General features: G+C 39.3%; 1 protein-coding gene across 4 annotated transcripts in view; it reads right to left on the bottom strand.

Moving 5' to 3' along the window:
* Positions 1-22283, bottom strand: part of SSH2 (slingshot protein phosphatase 2) — a 246720-nt gene extending 224437 nt beyond the window's left edge. For 2 of the 4 annotated variants that reach the window (XM_086359930.1, XM_086359931.1), the window contains exon 1: positions 21951-22272. In XM_086359930.1, the coding sequence (XP_086216056.1) occupies positions 21951-22013 (63 nt within the window). In that variant the 5' untranslated portion in view covers positions 22014-22272. Of the gene's footprint in view, positions 1-21950 lie in introns of all 4 variants that reach the window. The other 2 variants (XM_086359934.1, XM_086359935.1) reach the window with 2 other exon arrangements.
* Positions 22284-26110: the final 3827 nt, after the last annotated feature.

The following is a 26110-nucleotide window of genomic DNA, read 5'->3' as shown; positions in this document are numbered from 1 at the left end:
CTTCAGAAATAAGGTTTTGATAAGAACAATCTCTACCTGCTACCTCCCCTTCCTCACCACTCATTTATCTCCTAGCCGGCTACAACACAATTGTCTTCTGACCACTTACTGCACTGTAGCTGCTCTCACATGGGTCATTAGTGCCCTCCTCATTGCCAAAGTCAACTCACTTACTCCTCTTGGTTCTGTTGAACTCTCTGAGACATCTGATCCAACAATGACCAGTTCCTTCCTAAACTCCCTCTCTGCTTAGAGTCTCTGATGCCACACTCACTTGGATTCTTCAGTTCTGGGATGCCAGTGGGACGTATGCAAAAAAAAGGAGAGAAGAGTTCATGATCAAACAGATTGGGGAAATATGGTATTAAAGTTAAACAGGTTTCTTTACTATAGGATTTCTCATATTTCTTAGGATTTCCCACATCAACACTGATGTGAATTATGACTTAACAAGATGAGGTCAGCAGTGTTTCCCAAACTTACCTGACTCCTCCTTCCCTTTTAAAGAACTACCTCATAGGACAAATTGAGAAACATGTTTTGGGTAACATTGTTCTTGATGTTCCTTTTCAGTCTTATCTGCAGGATCTTTCTCTTCCACTAGCCTCTCAAAGGTCCAAGTTCCTCAAAAGTTCACTTTTAGTGCTTCACTCATCTCATGCCTTTAGTCATCCACTTGTCTCAACTTACATATTCACCATAGGTTCAACTTATATATTCACCATAGGTGATCTCATTTACTTTTGAGGTTTCAATCCAACTCTAAAGTCAACAAGTGATTCTGACACTTACTAACATGTGCAACCTTGAATCTTGGCTTCATAATCTATAAAATGGGAATAATGATAACTAATTCACAAGGACTAAATGCGTGAAGTATTTACCACACAGTATTCACATATTTAAACATTTAGGCAAAAGCTTAGTAAATGGTCTCAATCAGACCAAACCTGTCTCCAGTCTTTCCATGTGCCATCTGCCCCAGGGGTATGTACCAACTCTTGTCTCACAGCTTTGAAGGCAGGGACTGATTATTTTAAACATCCTTATACCCGTAGGGCCTGAAATATAAAAGGCATTCAATTAAGATGTTTTAGATTGTTTAATTAATATTCATCAGATATGGATACACATTATATTTGGCTATTTCCAAAAATCAAATTCACCTTCAAAGGAAGATTTGCTACCTTTGAAGATACTTATAAGAGCTGAAGGCAATGCCAAAAAAAAGGAGTTCCAAAGATGCTAAGCAAAGTTGCATCATTTGCACAAGTACACTGTCCACTTCCCTTAGAGACTAGACAACAGTCTTTTGCATGTATAAGCTCTTTTTTGTTTTTTAAAAAGAATTAATCTTATTATCCAAATCCTGGAACTCCTTAACTAACTGAAATCTTCCAAATAAATACAGAAAAAACTGAAGTCCAGAGCCAAATTGGCGTCTCTTCATCAACATCTGCCTTAGATGTTTTCTTGCTTTTTAAAACTCTGTAATTCTCTCCAAGATAAGACCAGAAGAGTCAAAGTGCATCATCCCTGCCAAAACCTTATTCATGTTTCAATCCTTTTCCTACGTTTTTCATCAAGAGTTTCTCCAAACCTCTCTTAGCTTTAAAAGATTTATTATTAAAGACTATACACTTACTTATTGTAAAAATGACTTACATTTCAACACAACTTCTCTTATAGAAAAGTAGAAAAACCTCTAAATCTCTTTAAGTAAGAAAATAAATGTCTAAGTAACTTTCCAGCTACCTATACCTGTCCCCCTTTTACTAGCAAACAGTATTTCCTGATATCATGGCAATACCTATAAAGCTATCAAGATACAAAAATCAAATTTCCATAAGACCTAGTTCCATAACCATAGTAAGATTAAAAAAGAAAAAACACATCATAAAATAAGACTCAGTAGCTGAATTTAATTAACTCTAAATGGATAAATCATCCAATCGCAGATGAACAGATCTCAAAGGATATTAGGAGAAAAATAATCACAGATAAGAGAGACCACAAGATATTTAAAGTAGTAAAAGTATAAGCTCATATACTATAAATGCCACATTAATTTCTGTGGTCATACAGTACTGATATTTACCCATTCTTACTACTAACTTTCTGGAATCAGGTACCTACCCAGACACAGATTCCTAAGAATTTGCAATATAAGTTAAACTCTATGGGAGAATTGCCAGTATCTGTTATTACCCGTGCTCATATTGAGCTAAGAAACACCACACCATTACTAACATACTACATCATTTCATGAGTCACTTTATTTTTTTTTTAATGAGTCACTTTAAAACAAGATTTTCCTCCTTTAAAACAACTCTATACCAAGCAACAAGTGATAAGGTACAAGTTTAGACAACTTTACTTTCAGTAGAATATATCTGACAGCACTTGAACAAAAGCATATTGTTGATCTTAGAGTTTTACTTTCTATCACTGTTATTCTTACATTCAAATTTTGGCTCAAGAAAAACATTCAGAGGTTGCATCTTTATCTATAGTGACCTACAAAATAAGTACTTCCTCTAAGAAAAGGGAGGGTCTATTTGTCTTCCTATGTGGCAATTTCTTAAGTTATATTTATGCCATACTCTTTATAATTAATTATATTTGAGCACCACAATCTGACCCAAGCTATTGAAGTCCCCAAGTATTTTAAGCAACAACTTCACATTACTCAGAGAATGAGTGTACAAAGATTATTATATCTTTATATACACAAGAAGTATTTTTTGTCAGTAGTATAAGATCTTGTTAGGCATATGTGTCAATGCTGTAATCAGTTCAGTTCAGTTCAGTCGCTCAGTCGTGTCTGACTCTTTTCGACCCCATGAATCGCAGCACACCAGGACTCCCTGTCCATCACCAACTCCCGGAGTTCACCCAGACTCACGTCCATCGAGTCAGTGATGCCATCAAGCCATCTCATCCTCTGTCGTCCCCTTCTCCTCCTGCCCCCAATCCCTCCCAGCATCAGAGTCTTTTCCAATGAGTCAACTCTTCGCATGAGGTGGCCAAAGTACTGGAGTTTCAGCTTCAGCATCATTCCCTCCAAAGAAATCCCAGGGCTGATCTCCTTCAGAATGGACTGGTTGGATCTCCTTGCAGTCCAAGGGACTCTCAAGAGTCTTCTCCAATACCACAGTTCAAAAGCATCAATTCTTCGGCACTCAGCCTTCTTCACAGTCCAACTATGGTTCACTGTAGCTTTACTTGAAAACGGTTAACATCCTGGATGAATGATTCCCAGATGAATTTTCTCTTTAGGGCTTCCTAACATCTTCAGTTCAGTTCACTCAGTCATGACTGACTCTTTGAGATCCCATTGGCCTGCAGCACGCCAGGCTTCCCTGTCCATCACCAACTCCCCGAGCTTGCTCAAACTCATGTTCATCAAGTTGGGATGCCATCCAACCATCTCATCCTCTGTCGTCCCCTTCTCCTTCTGCCTTCAATCTTTCCCAGCTTCAGGATCTTTTCCAATGAGTCAGTTCTTTCCATCAGGTGGCCAAAGTATTGGAGTTTCAGCTTCAGCATTAGACCTTCCAATGAATATTCAGGACTGATTTCCTTTAGGATGGACTGGTTGGATCTCCTTGCAGCCCAAAGGACTCTCAAGAGTCTTCTCCAACACCACAAGTTCAAAAGCATCAATTCTTCAGTGCTCAGCTTTCTTTATAATCTAACTCTCACATCCATACATAACTACTGGAAAAACCATAGGTTTGACTAGATGGACCTTTGTCAGCAAAGTAATGTTCCTGATTTTTAATATGCTATCTAGTTTTGTCATAGCTTTTCTTCCAAGGAGCAAGCACCTTTTATTTCACGGCTGCAGTCATCATCTGCAGTGATTTTGGAGCCCCCAAAAATAAACTCTGCCACTGTTTCGTCATCTATTTGCCATGAAGTGATGGGACCAGATGCCATGATCTTAGTTTCTTGAATGTTGAGTTTTAAGCCAACTTTTTCACTCTCCTCTTTCATTTTCTTCAAGAGGCTCTTTAGTTCTTCACCTTCTGCCATAAGGGTGGTATCATCTGTGTATGTGAGGTTACTGATATTTCTCCCGGCAATCTTGATTCCAGCCTGTGCTTCATCCAGCCCGACATTTCTCATGATGTACCCTGCATATAAGTTAAATAAGCAGGGTGACCATATACAGCTTTGATATACTCCTTTCCCAATTTGGAACCACTCTGTTTTTCCATGTCCGGTTCTAACTGTTGCTTCTTGACCTGCATACAAATTTCTCAGGAGGCAGGTAAGGTGGTCTGGTATTCCCATCTCTTGAAGAATTTTCCACAGTTTGTTGTGATCCACACAGTCAAAGGCTTTGGCATAGACAGTAAAGCGGAAATAGATGGAATTCTCTTGCTTTTTCTATGATCCAACATTTTCTTTCGGATGTTGGCAATTTGATCTCTGGTTCCTCTGCCTTTTCTAAATCCAGGTTGAACATCTGGAAGCTCATGGTTCACATACTGTCTCCTGGCTTGGAGAATTCTGAGCATTATTTTGCTAGCATGTGCAATTGTGCAGTAGTTTGAACATTCTTTGGCACTGTCTTTCCTTAGGATTGGAATGAAAACTGATCTTTTCCAGTCCTGTGGCCACTGCTGAGTTTTCCAAATTTTCTGGCATATTGTTTGCAGCACCTTAACAGTATCATCTTTTAGAATTTAAAATAGTTCAAAACTGGAATTCCATCACCTCCACTAGCTTTGTTCATAGTGATACTTCCTAAGGCCCACGTGACTTCACATTCAAGGATGTCTGGCTCTAGGTGAGCATTCCATTTAGTATCACTTTGTTGTTTAAAAACCTTTACACCATACATTTATAAGCAAGTAAAAAAAACTGCATTAAAAAAATCAAAATATCCTTCTGTGTAAGTGACATACGTCACAACTTAAACAATAAAAAAGAAAACAGCATAGCATATTTCTGGGCATCATGTTACTTTTGGGTTTTAAATTTGGAAGCAGTAATGTTAAGAATTTTCCCTTGAAATACAATCCATAATTCTCATCTTAACCCCTAAAATAGTGACATTATTTCCTTGGCTACACTCATCTGTTATAAATTTTGGCTGGTGTGGCAGGCAAAAAACATCATCATTGGTCCATGTTGCACATCAGGAGTCAAGCTAAGCCCTGGACAACCTCCATTTCTTCATCTTTAAACATCACATGCTATACCTATAGTACAACACAGCTACCATTTATTGAAGGCTTAAAAGGGCCAGGTTCTATGCTAAGCATCTCAAAATAGTAACTCTGGAGTTGCATCAAATATCCATTCAAATTGTGCTAATTTGATTACACATGCTCTGAAGAGAATAAATATGAATGAAAATAAAAGTTATTGTTTAGTGCACATGGTTTTAGTACATGCCATACCTTCAACAAGTGCATGCAACAAAATGAGCATGAGATGGGAGAAACTGTGCCTGTTGGATACTCTCAGTTACAAAGTTGTATGCTAACAACATGTATATTATTCTTTATGGGTGATTTAAGGGATTTTTTTTTCAAGATTAATTTTGACTATAATTTGACTTTTTCCTATACGTTAACTCTCAAACTCTGCTAAAGTGGGACTTCACTGTATCTCATTTGGTCCTCATTAAGATTCCATGAAATAAGTATAAGTATTAACCCTATCTTAGAGAAGAATTGACGATTTTGAACTGTGGTGTTGGAGAAGACTCTTGAGAGTCCCTTGGACTGCAAGGAGATCCAACCAGTCCATCCTAAAGGAAATCAGTCCTGAATGTTCATTGGAAGGACTGATGTTGAAGCTGAAACTCCAATACTTTGGCCACCTGATATGAAGAGCTGACTCATTTGAAAAGACCCTGATGCTGGGAAAGATTGAAGGCAGGAGGAGAAGAGGATGACAGAGGATGAGATGGTTGAATGGCATCACTGACTCAATGGACATGAGTTTGAGTAAACTCTGGGAGTTTGTGATGAACAGGGAGGCCTGGTGTGCTGCAGTCCATGGGCTCGCAAAGAGTCGGACACAACTGAGCGACAACTGAACTGAGAGAAGAATTAATATGCAGAGAGATTGTGCAACTTCCTTGGCAGAGATAGGATCCAACTAGCTCTTTCTGATTCTGATTGTGATCTGATTTCAGATCCACAGCCTCTGCACTTAACCACTATACTATATTGCCATATTCTATGTCCATTTTCCATATGAAGAATGAGAGGCACAGAAAAGATTAAGCAAATTTGTCCAATACTACACTGCTAGCAAGTCTTTATAGCAGGACTTAAACACAAACTAAGTGGCCCACAAGGCAAAACTGGGCCACAGATGTGTTCTGTTTAGCTCCAAAAATACATTTCTTTAACCTTCATTAGTTGTTATGATGGACAAAGTTGGACAATAGCCCTTCCAAACATCTTCTCCCTTGTTGCCACTCAACAATTAAGATGGAAAGTCATAGGCTTGCACTCCCAGGTTCTCTTGCAGCTAGAGATAACCATGGAACCTAAGCTCTGGCCAGAGACTTTAAGAGAAGTCAGCTAGGAATTGAGTTGGTTTCCAGAAAAACTTTTGCTTGCCTAATTAAAAGTAAAGCTAACTGTTGGCACTGTATCTTTCACTTCTGGAATCACTGTATCTTTCATGTCTTGAATCAAACATGGATGTACTGCCAGGAGCTACAACAGACACTCTCTGTTGCTGCTGCTGCTAAGTCTCTTCAGTCGTGTATGACTCTGTGCAACCCCAGAGGTGGCAGCCCACCAGGCTCCCCCATCCCTGGGATTCTCCAGGCAAGAACACTGGAGTGGGATGCCATTTCCTTCTCCAATGCATGAAAGTGAAAAGTGAAAGTGAAGTCGCTCAGTCGTGTTTGACTCTTAGCGACCCCATGGACTGCAGCCTACCAGGCTCCTCCGTCCATGGGATTCTCCAGGCAAGAGTACCGGAGTGGGTTGCCATTGCCTTCTCTGGAGACATTCTTTAGGTGAAGACAATTATAAAAATGGGACTCCAACATACTATTAATGACAGAACAGAAAGATGTAAAGAACTTGGATCCTTATGGTATTGTTAAGCTGCTGAGTGAGTTAGTCCTCAACTACATATCTTTGGATTTCCTGCTAGACAAACCAAAAATATTCCTATGGTTTAAACTTGGTCTTTTGTTACTTGTAGCCAAAATCTCTCCCAGACAATCCAGTTGCCAACATTTAAAAACCAAGAGATTTCACATGAAAGTCTGCATTACTAGTGTTTCTTGAAATAGAAGACTTTTCCCTCTACTGGGTCTGCATTCTCACTTGGTCACAATTGGTAGCCTCTGACAAGAGAGCTTAAGGTCTCTAGCTTACCGCAAGCCCCATTTAGTCAGCTTCATTAATTTCAGTCACCTGCCTGATCCCACCACATTTAAATGTGTGACCTTCTGTAATTACATCTCTCAGCATGTCTAGCCTAGAATCAATGTGACCACCTGAATGTCTAACATCTCAGAAAACCTCCAGTCAATTTCTACTAAAGGCATAGTACAGATTTTACTACAGCAAAAACTCTTATGAAACTGCTCAAAAGTTGAGTTATTTTGAACTCTATCCCTAAGAACCAAACTCTGGAAATGATTTAACAGGAATTAGGATAGTTAATTTTCTAGTTTTCGAACTCTGTGAAACCCTAGGAAACAATATTTATGAATAAACTCCAAGATTTCAATAGTAATCAAAGGTCCAAGAAACATCCTGGATTTGTTTCATAGAAGTAGCAAAGAAATATAAAAATCACTGTAACCAAAACCCCCCAAACAAGAGACTGGTTGTGATTCAGTAATCAGGATGTGAGCTTGCACCACCACCGCACATTACTGGTAAAAGGCTTAGGATTCTGATATCCAAACCTGTTAAGATAGAATATTACAAAAACCTCAAATGCCACAGGTGAGGGATGATGTTGTGGGACATTTCAAAAAGACTGTCATTTAGGATAGCTAAATAATGGAACCTTTCACGAGAAGCCGTTTCAAGACATGAAATTTATCTCAACTGCCAAAGACCATTTCTTGTCAATTCTTCAGACAAAAACATAAATGAAAGGCTGAATTACTTTAAATATCACTCATGTGTGCTCAGTGAGCACTGGACTCATATACTTAGTGCAAAAGTTCACTGTGTCTTTATCTAAAAAGAATTTAGATAGCTTTAATGGTAATTGTAGACCACCACGAACAGTTTTCTCTATCTTCAAATGTACATCATTACATATTACTTCATTACCATTACAAAGATAGTTGTGTCAATTTCAATCCAGGGTGTACAACTTGTCATAAAGTGATACATCTGAAAGTAATACATATTTGACACAATTCAGTGAAGACCCAAATACATCATCTATAATAAATTTTGGAGAAGGCAATGGCACCCCACTCCAGTACTCTTGCCTGGAAAATCCCATGGACGGAGGACCCTGGTAGGCTGCAGTCCATGGGGTCGCGAAGAGTCGGACACGACTGAGCGACTTCACTTTCACTTTTCACTTTCATGCATTGGAGAAGGAAATGGCAACCCACTTCAGTATTCCTGCCTGGAGAATCCCAGGGACAGAGGAGCCTAGTGGGCTGCCGTCTATGAGGTCGCACAGATCGGACACGACTGAAGTGACTTAGCAGCAGCAGCAGCAGCAGCAGCATAATAAATTTGCCTTAGAAGCAAAGCTTCCAAATCATATAATCTTAATCTTTAAAAATTAAATACTGCTAAGTAATTCTGTGCAAAGAGCAAAGAATTAAATCTACTTAACATTAGTAATCACTAGTTGTTACTGAACACTCACTATGCTATAGTCCTAGACACTGTGTTAAGCATTCATTTAGTTATTTCATGAAAGCCAACAATAATTCTTTAAGATAAGGAAATCAAAGCTCCCAAGGTCCACACCTAGTAAGTGGGAGAGCTGGGATTTTTAACTCCAGAATCTGGCTCTAGAACCTAAAACAGTCAATTTAACCACTATGCTATACTATAGCCTACTCCCTTAAGAACAAGAACGTAAGACATAAAATCATTATTAAATTAGCCAGAGACGGAAACTGTCTTTTGGGGTCTGGATTTGGCAGGGAAGAAAAGTATACTGAGGATCAGTGTACAAAATACTTCTTCTTCAGAGAAATATAATCAAGAAAGTAGCAGCGTTAAAAGAAAAGTATTTCAATATCAGTGTCACATTGGTTACTGATCTTGAATAAATTCTGCTCTCCATTTCCAGAATGGTATTTCAGAAAGTCAATAAAAAATCAAGTGAAGTATGCAAAAGCAAAATGAGAAAAGAGAATTATCTAATTTTAGGGAGGGGTCAGGAGATAATTATAAGGCATTTTCTCAACTATTGACCCATATATTTTCAAATAACACTTGTATATTCAAATATTTTCTAAAGGCAATTATCCATTTCAATAATTTTGCTCCTTGTTCTTGAATTTAGGACAAGTGATCCAATTCTACACTATAAGGTTTCACTCTGGAGTCCAGACAACCATTGCAGAAAAGTTATTTCTAATTAGAGAATCACTATCATGGTTATTTCAGAAATGTGAGCCACAAATAGAATACAAAATTCAAAAGTACAAAATCAAAGAGGGGATTTCAGTGTATCAGCAGAAAGAAGAAAAAGTAAAACAAAGAACCTCAATCATCCAATTTTCTAGATCGCATGGTTCAAGACAAGGTAACTTGTTTTTAAAAAGAATACGTTGTACTAGAAGCTTAAATGTGCACCTTGCTGCTGCTGCTAAGTGGCTTCAGTCATGTCTGACTCTGTGCGACCCCACAGACGGCAGCCCACCAGGCTCCCCTGTCCCTGGGATTCTCCAGGCAAGAACACTGGAGTGGGTTGCCATTTCCTTCTCCAATGCAGGAAAGTGAAAAGTGAAAGTGAAGTCGCTCAGTCGTGTTCGACTCTTAGCGACCCCATGGACTGCAGCCCACCAGGGTCCTCCGTCCATGGGATTTTCCAGGCAAGAGTACTGGAGTGGGGTGCTGTTGCCTTCTCCAAAACGTGCACCTTAGGGACTTAATAAATGTCTGCAAAGGAATGCCATTCAATAAAGAGAAAAAAACATTTATGGGGAAAAAAAAAAATGTAAGCCTGGGACCTGTTAAAACACTGTTTTCCTCTAAGCACCATGAATCACCTGAAAAGACAACTGGAAACAAACCAAAGACTAATTTTGTGAGCAACTGTTCTAACTGCCATATACTGGTATTCTAAACAAGCTCATGAAACATTGAGGTTCACATCATCCTTGGGGCCTTCCCTGGTGGTCCAGTAACAAAGAATCCACCTGCCAAAGCAGGGGACACGGGTTGGATACTTGGTCCAGGAAGATCCCATGGGACAGTTAAGTTTGTGTGCCACAGCTACTGAGCCCATGTTATAGAGCCCGAGAGCCCCAACTCCTGAAGCCTATGCACTCTAGAGTCCACGCTCCATAGCAAGAGAAGCCACCACAGTGAGAAGCCTGTGTATGGCAACTAAAGGGCAGCTACCACTTGCCGCAACTAGAGACAAGCCCATGCAGCAAGGAAGACCCAGCACAGCCAAAATAAATAATAAAACTCTTTTTCAAGTTTAAAAAAATCATCCTTGGACCTTTAAACTTCATTTTGTGCCACAATTATATTCTTCGGTAAGACAATTTTAAGAACACAGTAAGATTTTACTCAGTTTTGTTCAGTGAAATTTTCTCATTTTTTTAAGAATAAGAAATTATTATAGATTAAAATCTCACAAAAATGGTGCTTAAATGGAAATCTCCTAAGAATACTTTCTTTCTCCTAAGAGCCTTATATTTCGTCTTTTAAGATTCTGTATCCTGCAAGAATGTTTTGTAGGCAAGTGAAGGAGTTCCTGGGTTTTTCAGCCACACCTTGCCTAACTAAACTTCCTTTACAGCCTGTACAGTTTCCTTTGAAGTTTAATTGGAAACCACAGAATCAGCATAAAAGTGCTCCGAGTTGAGAAAGTTACAGCTTGTAGAAGACAAATCAAAAAGACAAATCAAAATATTGTGCTCATAGAAATCTTAAGGCAATCCTTTTCATCACTCTCTCAAGGAAGAAATAGGTTATCTCTATTTTCTGACAAGGTTCAATAATAAAAACTGTAATCTAAATGCAACCAAAGTCTAAACCAAAGCTCTCTTGTTAAATGTGAGTTTATCCAGTTGCTTTGGAAGTACATCTTCAAAAAGCTGCATTCAATTTCTACTGCCAACTCCTTGTATAGCTGGATTAGACAGATCATTCTTCTCAACTATTATTTCCTTGTTGTTGTGTTGTTCAGTTGCTAAGTCATGACCGACTCTTTGTAACCCCATGCACTGTAGCATGGGTTCCCTGTTGTCTACCATCTCCCAGAGTTTGCTCAAACTCACGTCCATTGTAGTCAGTGATGCTATCCAACCATCTCATCCTCTGTTGCCCGCTTCTCATCCTGTCCTCAATTCCTCCCAGCATCAGGGTCTTTTCCAATGAGTCAGCTCTTTGCATCAGGTGGCCAAAGTACTGGAGCGTCAGCTTCAGCATCAGTCTGTCCAGTGAATATTCAGGGCTGATTTTCTTTAGGATTGACTGGTTTGATCTCCTTGCAGGCCAAGGGACTCTCAAGAGTCTTCTCCAGTACCACAATTCGAAACCATCAATTCCTTGGAAAGCATTATTTCCACGTACAAAGATATATTTAAATCCATAAACACCTTGAAACACACTCAGTGTCCTCAGATTCTCCACATTTTTTTAAAAAAATCCATCAATTTCTGTTCTGTTTTGCCACACGACTCATAACCTCAATCATTAAAAGCACGAACACATATAGCCTATGATACAAACTAAGGTGACCACTTAAGAAGATCTGTGCTACCATAGAGCAAAACATCCAATAGATTAATATGCTGTTAAGCAATGGCACCCCACTCCAGTACTCTTGCCTGGAAAATCCCATGGACAGAGGACCCTGGTGGGCTGCCGTCTATGGGGTCACACAGAGTCGGACACGACTGAAGAGACTTAGCAGCAGCAGCAAGCATGGCCTAGAAAAATTGATAACTTCCCAAAGGGAAAAGATCTTTAAAGATTGTAGTTGCATTAATCATTCTTTATGGCGCTCCAGGGTCATTACAAAATCATATACAACTACTCTGTCACAGAGATTGGCAACTAGAGCTAAGATGCCCCAATGTTTAAAATGTAGCTATTATTGAATAAAAAATATACAAAAGAGAGAAAAAAGAGAAACTAATCCTTGAAATAGACTGTTCATGTGAATTATATTGTCATAAAAAAAAATCCTACCCACCAAACTTATGTTATAATGAAAAACTGCTTAACAACCAAATAGCAACTCTAAATTATCATCATTATAAAACTGACTAATACTTCATGAGTGCATGCATATTTGGTGCCAGGCATGATGCTAATGCACTCTAATTTTTATTTCTGTGCAAGAAGTACTATATTATACCTTCACAGATGGGCAAACTGAAGCACAGAACTGTTAAGGGACTTGTCTAAGTCTAGAAAGTTCTAAAGGTGAGGTTCAGATTCAGGCAGGCTCTTTCCAGACCTTACACTCTTAACCACTGTGCTAAATTGCTTCATGTTGCTACAGGCATTTCTGAAGGCCTAAGAAGGGAGAAATGAAAATATTTTCAGGGATTCTCCACTCCCATGTGATTTATATTATAATCATTGGCAGATACCATTTTTATTCTAAACCACAATCACTTTCTTAAACCTCAAAGAATCAGTGAGCTTCCCTAATAGATTAAGATAATGTGTTATGAGTTGCTAACCTATGGTTTATTTTAATTCTTGCCTGAGACGTGCTACATATCATATTGTGGAAAAAAGGGGCTCTTCCAAATTGTTGCTCTTTCTATAAAAGTGTCTGAAGCAACAATTGGAGAATCATTGCTCTAATGATTAACTTGCACAGAATGTCTACCCTTAAAGTTCAATGAATATAATTTCATACATTCACATGCATGAAGCATTAAAAAAAGAGGTTGCTGTTGTTTTTAAGTGGGGGAAGGTGCAGAGCAGGGAGAGGGACAAGGTAGTACCTACAAACACACACTCTGCAAAGACAGAAGCGTCTGTGTCTGGCTACCATGCCTTAGACAACAAACTATACAATAATCACCTTGTGGAGAAACTGACTTCTAATTGTGAATAGAACTGAAAAAGATTAATACTTAATATTTGGAAGTAATAAACATACCTTTCATTTTCTTAGCTCCAAAAATCTTTTGCTCCTCCAACTTTTCCAATTAATCCATTAAACATTCTCTGTCCAGTATCTCGTAGAAAACTGACATCTCCTTCCCATCCATGCTCACACTTGGTTTGCAATTCTCCTATTCCACTCACCATCCTAGGTCGTTGTTTTGTTTTAATTCATGCTTAGCTTATAGCTGCCTTCCCCTACTAGACCTATAAATTCTAAGGCAAGGACTCAGAAGTCCTTGCTGGTCTTCTTTGTCTTCCTCAAGGCTTACACATCAATTATGACTACTACACTGTAATATAATTACTTTTTTAATATACTCTAAGCTTCCTGAGGCCAGGGACTAACTGGCTGCTGAAGCCCCAATCCTGGCATGAATGAGTAGATAAATAGATACCTTCAGAATCAAGGATAGCACAGGATACAAAAAGATACTAAATTATCTTAAAAAAAAAAAAAAAAAAAGCAGCTTCAAGAAAAAAATCAAGGCTGTAACATAGTAGATTACTTCTGCCCATTTCTTTCTAAGCATAGCCTCTCCCACTAAGTGAAATTATTTCGCTTTCAGGAAATCTAGGGAATCATGGGAGCTTTCACTACATTTTGGAGCCAAGATCACCTCACCTGACTTTCTCCTGACAAACAGGAAAATGAGGGGCCCTGTGAACAGCAGCTGTGCTGCTCAGCTACACAGGAAAATGCAGGGCAGTTTGTAAGTGTATCTGAAAAGGATTCAGTGCTGAAAACCAGAGGAAGAGAATGGATGGCATTACCTGCACAAAACAGCACTCATTACCTACTTGCTGATTAACAAGACTCCTTAAGGTCTCTCCTCTCAGGTACACAGGACCTCTGGCATATTTCAAATTGAGTAGTCTTGTCAATAGACATAGAGGTTGTTTGTGTTTTTTAAAAGTAGTTTCCCTCCTACTGCTAGGTTTCTTGAATGAGTGAACAAGTAAATGAAAAGTATGAACATGGAAATACTTACTATGGGCTAGGCGCTGTGTAGCCAACATGACAGCAGGCATTTAATGGAAAAACTGCAAAGTGCTAAGCCGCTGGAACCAGGAACATATCATGCAATGGTGCTACATGGGATGGCAGTGTGGGCTCTGCACGGTGCCTTTTTCAGAATGGGCATAATCTAGAATCTGCTCCCTCTCACTTAAAGCCACAGAGAAAGGATGAGAGACCTGAAGACACCTTTTGAGTACCAAAGGCCTGCTCTTCCTTCAAACCAGTCACATTTTAAAATCTTAGCTAGTTTGTTTATTTTCTGTCCATGCAATTTAATGAATACTAAATAATAAGAAAGCTCCTGTGGGAAGAGCAATGGAACTTCACTGGAACACACTCTAGCTTGTACTCGTAACGCAGTGTTTCTCAGAGGTGGAATTAGGAAAAAGGAGTGGTTGTTACATAAAATGAACTGGGACAAGTTAACTATTTGGAACAAAATTAATTTAGTATTCACATTATGCAGTAAAACTGAGTATAAATGTAATCTACAAAACAACTTAAGAAAATACTAGTGACTATTTCTCTGTTCTATTGATGGAAAATTGAACAAAGTAGAAAAACAATGGAAACACACAAAGACTTTGAAATGACAGTATTAAGATGTTTTAATGTCTGTACATCAAAATGAATAAAAAACAAAATGCAAATGAAAACTAAGGCAAAACATGCAACATAACAAAAAAAGATTGTTATAAGTATATGAAAAATATTTACAAATCAATATGGCAAAAATAATTATCCACAAAGAAAGCTTGGCTAAACACATGACTGACTGAAACAGAGACTATAAAACAAATAACAGTAAGTTATTTGAAAAATGTTTAACTTCTGATTTTTTTTTTTGAAAGCTAACTTAAAACAACAAAATACTAGTGGTGAAGAGAGTCCTGGGTTCAGACACCAGAACTATAACCGTTGGCAAAGTTTTACCTTACTCATTTTACTTCCTTGAGATTCAATTTTCTTTGTAAATTAGAGATAATAATAATACCTACACCACAGGAGTGATGTAAAAATTAAACAACTGGGGACTTCCTCAGTGGCCCAATGGTTTAGACTCCACCTTCCAATGCAGACGGTATAGGTTTGATCCCTGGTTGGGGAATTAAGATCCCACACGTTGCACGGTACAGTCAGAAAAAATTAAACAATATAAAACAATATAATGTATATAAGGTATTTAGCACAGTGTTTGGTACACAGTAAATGTTCAATATACAAGAGCTATTATGATTAAAAAAAGAATGATGACAACATTCAGGATTGATAAGGGTACAATGAAGCAGACATTTTTATACACAGCTTGTCAACAAAGCTTGATTCAACCTAAAACAGCAATATGTATCCAAAATCTTAAGGGTAGTCATATTTTGGGGGCTTCTGGAAACAAAATAATGCTTAAAAACAATGGAAAAAATTGCTAACTATGACTATATCCATCAATCCATCCATTGATCCATAGTCCAATATTTTTGACCCTGGTGATACAAAAATATATCAATAAACCAAGTTCCTGGCTGAAAGGTTAGTTAGGGAGGTAAGCAATCAAACGGTCAAATACAATAAAGAGATAAGAGCCATGATGGGTAAGTATAGGGTGCTATGGTGCACGTAGAAGGAGCACCTACCATAGTCTGGGAGTGGAGTCAGGGAAGCTTCCCAGAAGAAGTGACATTTAAGCTGAGACCTGAAGGATGAGTAGGAATTAGTCAGGTAAACAGATGAAGGGAAGGTGTTCCAGGTAAAGGGAACAGCATGTGCAAAAGCCTAGAGATCCAAGGGAGCATGGCAGGTCAGCTTGACTGAGCAGTGTGCAAGGCAGGGACTTGGGAAGAGACAAGGCTGAAGAGGTAAGCAAGGTTGTCTTATTAAAAGTCTTGCGAGCAAAACTCTGGAGTGTAGACTTTATTCTAAGGGCAATACAAACACCTAAAAATCAAACAGTTTTAATAAATAAAGGGTTAATATTCATAATGTACCAGAAGCATACATAGGTTGAAAAGGATGCACAGTTCATAAAATGGAAATACAGGACTGTAGTTGAATAACTCTGGAAGTTTACTAAAAATCACTGAATTGTACACTTATTAAAACAGGTTTATTTTAGGGCTTGTAGACTATACTTCAATAAAGCTATCTTTCTAAAGAAAGTTAACAAAAATGCCTAATAAACATCTCAAAAATATTCAACTTGTCTAATAATAAAATATATATCAAGCCAACTAGGTACTACTGTTTATCCTCAAAAATTATTAATGATTAACAATAAAATGAGAATATGCAGTGTTAATAAAGCTAGGAGAAATGAGCATTCTTACACTATGCTGGTTGGAGTAAATGTTAATTGGAAACAATTTTCCTAGAAAGTATAAACATGCAACAGGAATCATAAAATTGTTTATACTCTGAGATCCTGTAACTGTATTTCTTGAAATCTTAATAAATGTTCCAAAACACTGTCAAATATTTATGCACAATGATGGTCACTGCAATGTAATTTACAAGTTGGAAAAAACCTAAATATTCACCAATAATGGAAAGGTTAGAATGAGTTATAACTACTCAATGCAGCCATTTAAGTGATTTCGCATACACCTATGAAATGGCAACCCACTCCAGTATTCTTGCCTGGAGAATCCCATGGACGGAGGAACCTGGTGGGCTACAGTCCACGGGGTCGCAAAGAGTCAGAGATGACTGAGCGACTTCACTTTCACTTATGATATATATAAAACTTTTTAAAAAAGCATACAGAATGATACATACAGCAACACTTCAGTTATATAAAAATAAACGCTCAGCTGTACGGCACATATCTTTCATTCTCTTTTCTGTGCTTTTCCATATTTTCCAGATTTCCTACAATTGGCCTGTATTATTTCTATAGGTTACAAAAATTTCTAAAGCATCACTTTTATTTTATATAAGTCAATTTCATATTTTATGACTTTATTTTCTCTGCCTCGGGAGAGAGGTGTGGTCATATTTGAATATATATCATTTAATAATATCTACTTATCCCACATACCCATTTGTTATATATAGATAAATGAATTTCCCAATTAAAGTGTACATCTTAAACATTAAGACTTTGGTGAAACTTGGATGGGTCTTTATCTATAAACACACTTTACTCAATCCTGACTGCTTAAACCAAGACAAAACAAGATTAAGCTTTCTTATAAAGATTTGGAATCATCATTAGAACTATATAAAAGCTGCTCTAAAGGAGTACTGGGTCTTAGAAGAATATACTTGTCCTTACATTAAGTAGTCCCTAACTGCTAAATTTTTTCCTTGGGTCAGCTATTTATAGGTTTTCTTCCTCTGCCCTTGCTGTAAAAACATCAACTGTCATTTCCCAGAACTATTAAGGAGCCTGCCTTTAGCAGCACCTGACCTTTTCCATTCATATTTTGCTGCTGGTAATCTTCTAGGAGTATGGAAACTAAATATTCAAGTTTATAAGATTTTCTGTGTAAACTAAGAGATAATAGGCTTCAAATAAGGGTATCACCAAAAAATGATTTGTACAAACTTAGATGATTCTGTTCCAGACAGTCAAAATAGACAATATATAGATGAACTCAAAAGACAGTGTAAGTTCTTAATTGCACCTCAAGTCTTGATTCCTTTACTGGCAGTCAAGTTCTCAGGACCAGAAACCAATATGCTGTTTGTCTTACCACACCATGGAAAGAGATATGAACCAGGAGCCATGGAACTTGGTTCTAGAGCTAGATCTTATCCCAACCAGTTTTGTCATCTTCAGTAAGCCTTTTAACGTTGATATCTGTCCTGTGTAACTTCTGAGGCTATTCTATAATTAAATCAGACCATGAACACAAAACACTCAGAAAAGTATAGAGCACTATACAAAAGCAAAAGATTTTTATGGTATTTCACTGTATTTATATAACCCTGGGTCAATATAGATATCTGTTCAGAAAATTCATACCAGAAAGATAGAAGGTAAGAGGGCATTCTTAAATTGCTTCAATTAATTAAAAACATCTATTATCTGGGAAGAACAATATATTCCAAGAGTTGACATCTCTGATCCCTTCTCCCCTATATCCAATAAGCCCAGGCTCCGTGTGTCTTTTCTACAGTCCCTTGCATTTGTCCTTCTCTTTCCCACTCCCAGTTCAAGCCTTTACTATTCACACCTAGGCCACCGTAACAGCCTCTAACAGGCTCTACCTTTGCCTTTTCTCCCTCTCTCAACTCCCCTGGCCCATAGCTGGTGGATCAGTTTTCTTAAAACACTACTGTGATCATATTTGCTCAAAACCTCTAAGGACTCTCTATTACCATCTCTGTCAAGTTCAAATTCCTAAGCTCAGCAGCCCTTTGCAGCCCTAGCTGCCTCCTCAGCTTTATCTATTACCACTCTTCCAAACAAATCCTTCCTCAAACTGGTCTATTTAAATCTCCTCAGATATGCCTTGTATGTTTCTGTCTCTGAGTCTTGGTGTATACAGCTTCTCTCCACCTGGAACACTTTCTACTCCCCAGCTTCTATCTCAGTCTCTAAACATTCAACCTCCCCTTCAAGGCCTAGTTCAAGAGTCACCTAACTATGTTATACTTCTCTTTGATTCTCAAGAAGGGAAAAGATGGAAGATTCTAGACACATTTGGGTTTGAATTACATCTTCAACAGCTGAGTGTCACTGGGTACGTTCCTTAATAGCTCTTTGCCTCAGTTTCATCAGTAAGATGGAGATAAAAGAAATTGCATGCTGTGAAGAGTAAATAATCCATGTAAGGTAGTTACATGTTAGATATTGGTTTCACTACTATTGCCACTAGTGAATTTATCTTAATTTGAATTCATATAATACTTATGGCCATTTACAAACTGGCTGTTGATATACATTCAGTATCATTCCCCTCACACTCCTTTTCTACTCTCTCATATCATTCTTGCCCCTCCTCTAGTCTCTATGCCTTCCCTCTCCCCCTCCCTCCCAAGATTACATGACCCTGAAGGACAGGGTCAATATCTTACACATCTTACTACTATAATAGTCATTCACACCCAGTAGATGATCAACAGGTTTATTTAATCCCTAAAGAAAAAACACTGAAGAGCTGACAGTATTAAAATGTCTTACCTCCTATAGTGAAACACGGTAACAGAATGCTTAAAATGATAACAACATCTAAATCTCCAGCCTCACAAAATTAAATCTCTCCTTTCATGGTTCTGTAGATTGTTTCTGCCCTCTCTTAAAACAAAAAACTCAACTTTTTCATGCAGCAAGAGACACAACAGCAAATATATCCAAGTCAGACAGCAGTCGAATACTGGAACACAAGGACCATGACAAAACTCAGCTGAAAAAGTTCTGGGTTAAGTGGAATAGGAAGACAACTTAAAGGGAAAGGTAACTGCTCATAGTTATGCTGACAACACTGACTGTTTCACACACACACACACACACACACACACACACACACACACACACACATACCACACCCCCCTCCCCCACTGACTGTTTCACACACACACCCCAGTACCAGGGTTCCTTTTCTCCCAGGGTCACATATAAAATGAAATAATCAGGCTACTATAGCAAGTAGATGTATCAGTCATTTAGCTCAATAACTGAGCTTACCCATGATCAATTTAATTACCTATATCAAAGTACCTATTAACATACCTCAGGATTCTAAAATAAGCAAGTGTTGGCTAACGAAGTTATATCAAATAGATATGGTATTACTGTATACTAATCATTCACCTCAAGAAAATAAGTATAATAACGTGATATACATATATTATTATTACATCATCAATTGTTTTCAACAATGCCCAAGGAAAACCATGTCAATATAATTCTGGTTTCTGGTTTACTTGCTCAACTAAACTAACCTTCAGTTGCTCTCTCAGCCAAAATCAGGCCTGGTAACCACTATCCTCAAAAGGTTTACAAGGAGAGTGAATTAAAATGGTCTGATGGTATGTTAATGACTTTCCAAAAACTAGCATCAAGTACCACATCCAACCTTATGATACTTGTCTTCAGAAGACCCTTAAATATTTTACAAGCTTTCAAGTGCAGTTATTCTAAAATCATATAATCTTAAGAGTTAGAAAGAGCCCTTACACCATGTCCTATGCCAAAGGACCTCCAGACTTTTGTTTGAACTTTTCTATAATGAGCGCTCACTATTTTGCAAGGCAGTCCACCCCACTGTTACAAAGTTCTTCCTTAGCATGAAAATCTGCCTCCCTGAACTTCTATCCAAGAATCCCAGCTAGTTCTTCTGGAAACAACACAAGGTAAGGTAACCTCTGAAGTATAATTGCTTCTAGAATTAGGATATAGCTGCCAATTTAGTCACACAAAGTGCAAAAGCTGGCTCAGGGGGAAAAAAAGGAAACCACCACACACTACACAACAAAATTTTGAAATTCAGGAAACTATGCTGAAATCACAAACCAGCATGTTTTCAAGATGTCAAAGCACACACCTCAGTTAATATATAAATTAAGAGTATTTTTACAGTGGAAGGTGTTTCAGTGTATATTGACTACGTGTTTGCAAGTTTAAACTACTAAACCCACCAACCTAGTTTTTAAAATTACAGTTCTATAGGAAGTTCCAAATGGTTTTTCCAATTTCTCATATATTCATTCCATCTATTTCCCTCTAAAACATCTGGATTTTTTTTTAAAGATCCCATTTCGCCCCACTGGTGCAATAGTTCATTTTAAAAAATAAATATTTCCAGAAAAAAAAAAAAAAAAGCCTAAAAGAATGGAACGTAAAAAAGTGGGGGTGGGGTGAAGGCAAAGAAGGGCCCAGCAGGAAAAGGCTGGTTACTGGGTATTTTCCTTCTGGAAGCACGCTTCACTGGCACTGGCATCTGAAGTAACGAGCCATACAAACACGACTCGAGAACAAGAACGATCATGAGCAATGAGTGTGATGCATAAATGTCTGTGAGATGTAAATGAATTGGCACGGGTCATCAAGCAGCGCCAGATGCTTCAGGACCTCGTCGAGGAAAGGTGAGAGGTCCAAGAAGCAAAGACCCCCGCCACCCTCTGGGGGAGGGGAGATGGCGAGAAACCTAGGAGTAACTACCGTTCAGCCGTCCAATGAAGCCCAACGGACAGGACACAAGAAAGACAGCAAGTGACCAGGGAGAAGGCAGACGCCCGGAGAGCCCGAAGAAGGGCGGGCGGTGGGCGAAGACGGAACGGGTCCCTGAAATGGGTGTGGGTAAGGGGATGTGGGTGTGGGTAAGGGGCATGGCAGGAGTCCCGGGGTCCTCTCCCTGCAGCAGAGCAACAGAGGGTAAAAGGAAGGGGGAGGGTGAAAAGCAAGAATGACTCATTCCCGAAAGGAAGTGCTCAAGCCAGAGGAAAGCATGCCACAGGGGGCTTCGGGGCAAGGATGGTGAGGCGCTAGATGCTCAGAGTGACGGAGGCACAAATCAACGTCCTGTAGTTCCTGCGGCTCGTCTTTAAGATGGGGGGGGGGGGGGTGTGGGGGGTTCGCGGCAGCCGGGTGCCAAGGCCTGGGAAGCGGCGCGGCGCGTGCGCAGTGGCGCTCGGCGGGACCCGCTGAGGCAAAGCGGAGCCGCAGTGACAGAAGCCAGCGGAGCGGCTGCCGGGAGGGGACTCACCGAGGCGCAGGGGCTGGAGGTAGTGCTGGGGGTAGGCGACCGCTGGACCGTGACCAAAGCCATCTAGGCGCTGCTGGGCTGTTCCGGGCAGGGCATTCTTGTCCCGAGTGTGGGGGGGCGGGAGGGTGACGGAGCCGGGATGGGGCAAAGGGGTGTGGGGTGGGGGTGAAGGGAACAGGGAGGAAGAGGAGGCCGCGCGAACGGCCGCAGACTCCGCACCCACCACCGGACTCTCGCAGACTGACGCGCCGAGCGGGCGGCTGGCTGGCTGGCGGGCGGGCGGTTCGGCAGCTGCGGGGCACAATGAGCGCTCCCAGTGCGCAGGCGCCACCTGTCAGCAACCGCCTCTCCCCTCCTCGCGCGCCGCCGCCTGGCCGTAACCCTTGAGTTGCCGGAAGCCGGCCGGGTGCGTGCGCCTCGGGCCGCCGCCCCCTCTCGGGGTTTCCCCCTGGGCTCTGGGTTAGGCCGCGCTGGGGGTTTGAGGGGGTGGGTTAGGGAGAGGGTTCTGCGGCTGGGGAGGGGGTGTCGCCGGAGTCCCCACTGTCGAAGGACAACCTTTTCTTATTCCCGAGGTTGGGCGCACAGCTTAACCCACCTTAGTGAGAAGAAACGGAGGTGAAAATCCTGAGGCGAACGAGTTTCCGGGTGGGAAAGGGCGCCGCGAGGTTTCAAACGCTTCCTCTGAGCGCGGATGGGACTTTCTGGGCTAGAAACCTTACCGTTGACCCGGCTCTCGAGGGCTTTTTTCTGAGCTTTCCCACCCTTCCGCTCTGAGTTCATGTTTTATGATGAGACTTTTTGAAAGAAAGAAGGATTTGTAATTTTATACCCCGAGAGTCTTCACGGTACCCTCGTGCTTCCTCTATTACCCTGGCCCCTGTCTAAGGGCTCATTCATTATTCCTGAAGTGCAGGGAGGCCGAGAGAGCCTGGGGGAAGCCGAGAAAGCTGGACTCGCGGAGTTACAAGGGTCCAACCTGCTATTTACCTCCCACTTGCTTCCTGCTGGGAAGAAATTCTCTTTTAAACAGGATTTGCTCGTTGGGCTTTTCCTTCTCTTCGTCTCTAGATTTCATTATTTCATAGACACATGCGAAATGTCGATTGAATATTCTAAAGAAATCGTTTTCTAAAAGATAAATCATCAGCTGAACCTAAGCCAAGAATATAATGAAAAATCAAGATTTAAGGGGGGCGGGGGTGGAAATCACGCCATGTAAATACCATAGATTGATTACACAGAGAGAGTTGACAAAGCTATTTCTCAATTTGAGTGGATGTGCTGGTAAATACCACCATACATAACATATCTGTAAAACGCAGACATTCAGGAGTTTGCAGTTATTAACCCACCGCCTCTTGTTTGTCACTCAAAGTCTCTTGGATCTTATTGCTTCTTGTAAATTGGCAGAGCGGCCTTGAGCTCCTTCTGGCCGCTGTATGGTTAAGTGCCACTGGAGCCCTCTGTGCTGAGCCTTTGTTCTCTCCCTGGGGCCCTGTGGTTGAAATAATTAGCAGGGAGGTTCCATCAAGAATCAGACACTGAGGGTCCCTGTACTGTACAGTCCTATGTCGAATGTACAGCAGAGAAGCCAGCTGGTAGTCTTTTGCCCCCTGGTGGTGGTCAAGAGTGACTGCGAGCCAAAATTAAACAAAGATGTACGGTTCACAGATTAAACAATCTGACTGTGTTTTTCCCAGAGCTATTTAGTAAACAGGAAAAGAGCAGACAAAGTTCAGAGGTAAGAACTTTGAACCAAAGCTTAGCAGATCAAACAGGAAGCTATATCCCTAGGCAAGAATTTTACATTGCTGAAAGCTGAATGAACACAAATAAATGAAATATGGCTTATTAACCAAAGTATAGTTCTAGAAAAAAGTGTTATTCAAATTCTGTAAAGCAATTATCCTTCAATAAAAAATACATTTTTTTAATGTTATTCAAATCAGTAGGTCTTAGTAATATACTTCTGACTCATGGACAGCAACACTGATTATCTGCTTTTATGTAGCAACACAATTTTAAATTCTTTTGGACAATGATAATCTTACAGTGCAAAATAATCTTACAGTGGGAAAGAGCACACCTTAGCGATTAGAGATCTCGCTTCTAGTTCCTGGCCTCTGTAAAACCTTGAGCAAATGGCTTAAAGTTTTTAAGTTTTAGTTTATTTATTCAATAGAGTTCTACCTCACAGGATTCTTGTTCTCAAGTGAGAAAAAAAAAAGTGAAGTGCAATATAAACTGTAAAACCCCATGTGTAATTAAAATAATTTTGTTATTCTCTTAAATTTGTTCCAAGTGCAGTCAGCATTTTCTGAGTATACCCCATGTATAGAAAATAGCATCAAGCAAAAAGGTAATACAAATATTTTAAAATACATGATTCCATGCCTTTTCTTAACGTTAGGAGAAGTAGATTTGTGGTCAAGACATGTCTCATTTATAGGTAGGTATAGAACATCTTTATTCACCACACCTGAGGTGATAAAATTCTGGTCAAAATTAGGATTGTAAGGTACCCAAATTCACATAAGGTTTGTAATAGAAAGCTAATTTATTGACAGGAGAAATATCTTTTCCTGGTGTATGACTTTTTAAGGAAACTAAGATTTGGAAGTTGTTGGTGCATGTACATTGAGTCATTCACCATTAATTGAGAAAATAGTGTGTACCATATACTAGTCACTGTTTTAAAAACAAACATCTGTCTATCTCTCAAAGCTTGTTAGCAGTGGAAAACTCATCCAATAATTACAGTAGGCTTTAATAGTACTGTTATTTCAGTCGCCTTTGCTAGGCCCCATAGGAAATACATATACATATATATGTGTGTGTGTGTGTATATATATATATGTATATATGAGAAATCTAGAAATGTACAAAGTGCTTTAGAAAAGAGAGACGGTCTGGGCAAATGCGCGCTTTATGATATTGGCTTTCAGTCTTTGCCTGCAGTCCCAGTACAGCCACATGGTGAACTGATCTGGATCCTTGTGCCATTGGAGTTCGTTTAAGCCTTGACTTGTATTACGGTTCTTCAGGGGTGAAATTATAAAAGAGCTTTTGCAATTTCTGTAATCAGCTGGTTCTTAAGCTTTTAGAACCTGATGAAAACTATTAACCATCTCCACAGAAAGAAGCACTTACATATTTCACACACACTGAAATCCATTAAGGGGCTCTAGGTTAAGAATCCTGATCTAAAGTTTAAAACAGGGCTTCCCTGGTGGTCCAGTGGTTCAGATTCTGCCTTGAAATGCAGGGGGTGTGGGTTGGATCCCTGGTCAGAGAACTAAGATAACATATTCTGTGAAGCAACTACTGAGCCCATGTACCACAACTAGAGAGTCCATGCACCACAATGAAAAATCCTGCATGATGCAATGAAGATCCTGCATGCTGCAAGTAAGACCCAATGCAGCCAAATGAATAAATCTTAAAAAAATGAAATTTAAAGGAGTGGCTCTCAACCTTTTCTCTTATCATGACATCTATAGAAATCATGATATTTGTTCAGCACACTGGGAAAAAATAGAGGGGATTTGGAAGCAATAGGGGCTTGGTGAAAAAGTTATTTTCTGTATATAGTTATAATGTGAAAAATAACAAACATATTAAGGATGATATAAAATATTGAGTTTGCATAAGCTTCCAAATAAAGCTTTTCAAAAATTTAATGAAAAACCCGATTGCTTCTATAAACATAACATTCTGTATGTAGGGTTTTATGATTGAAATGATTGCATCTAATTCCTGAACAAGACAGTTTGACAGTGATCACTTAGTAGTCATTTTGATGAGAATTTATATTCATCTTATATATATTGATGAGAACAAGTAGGTGATAAATTTAAAATAATTTCACAACAATTCAAAATTTACAAGCATAAATTATATATGACTAATAGCTCTTACTTTTTTCTCACCAGAAAACATAATGTGGTAATATTTTATGATAACATGACTGGATTTAGAATCCACTCAAACTTTTTCATATTAAGTATAATTTACAAAATAACGATGAAACTTCAATTCACAGAGTATGACTGTATTATGAGAGCAATAATTCTGCAGCTAACTTGGATGTAACGAAAGGACACATCAGCCATAAACAAAGGGAAAAATTCAATATATATGAAGAGAGAGATGGAAAGCTG

Source organism: Bos grunniens, chromosome 19, assembly GCF_055505025.1.
Source record: "Bos grunniens cultivar Pamir isolate PY7600 chromosome 19, Bosgru_T2T1.0, whole genome shotgun sequence".
In the NCBI taxonomy this organism is placed as follows: domain Eukaryota; kingdom Metazoa; phylum Chordata; class Mammalia; order Artiodactyla; family Bovidae; genus Bos; species Bos grunniens.
This window is presented reverse-complemented; position numbering and strand designations above follow the sequence as displayed.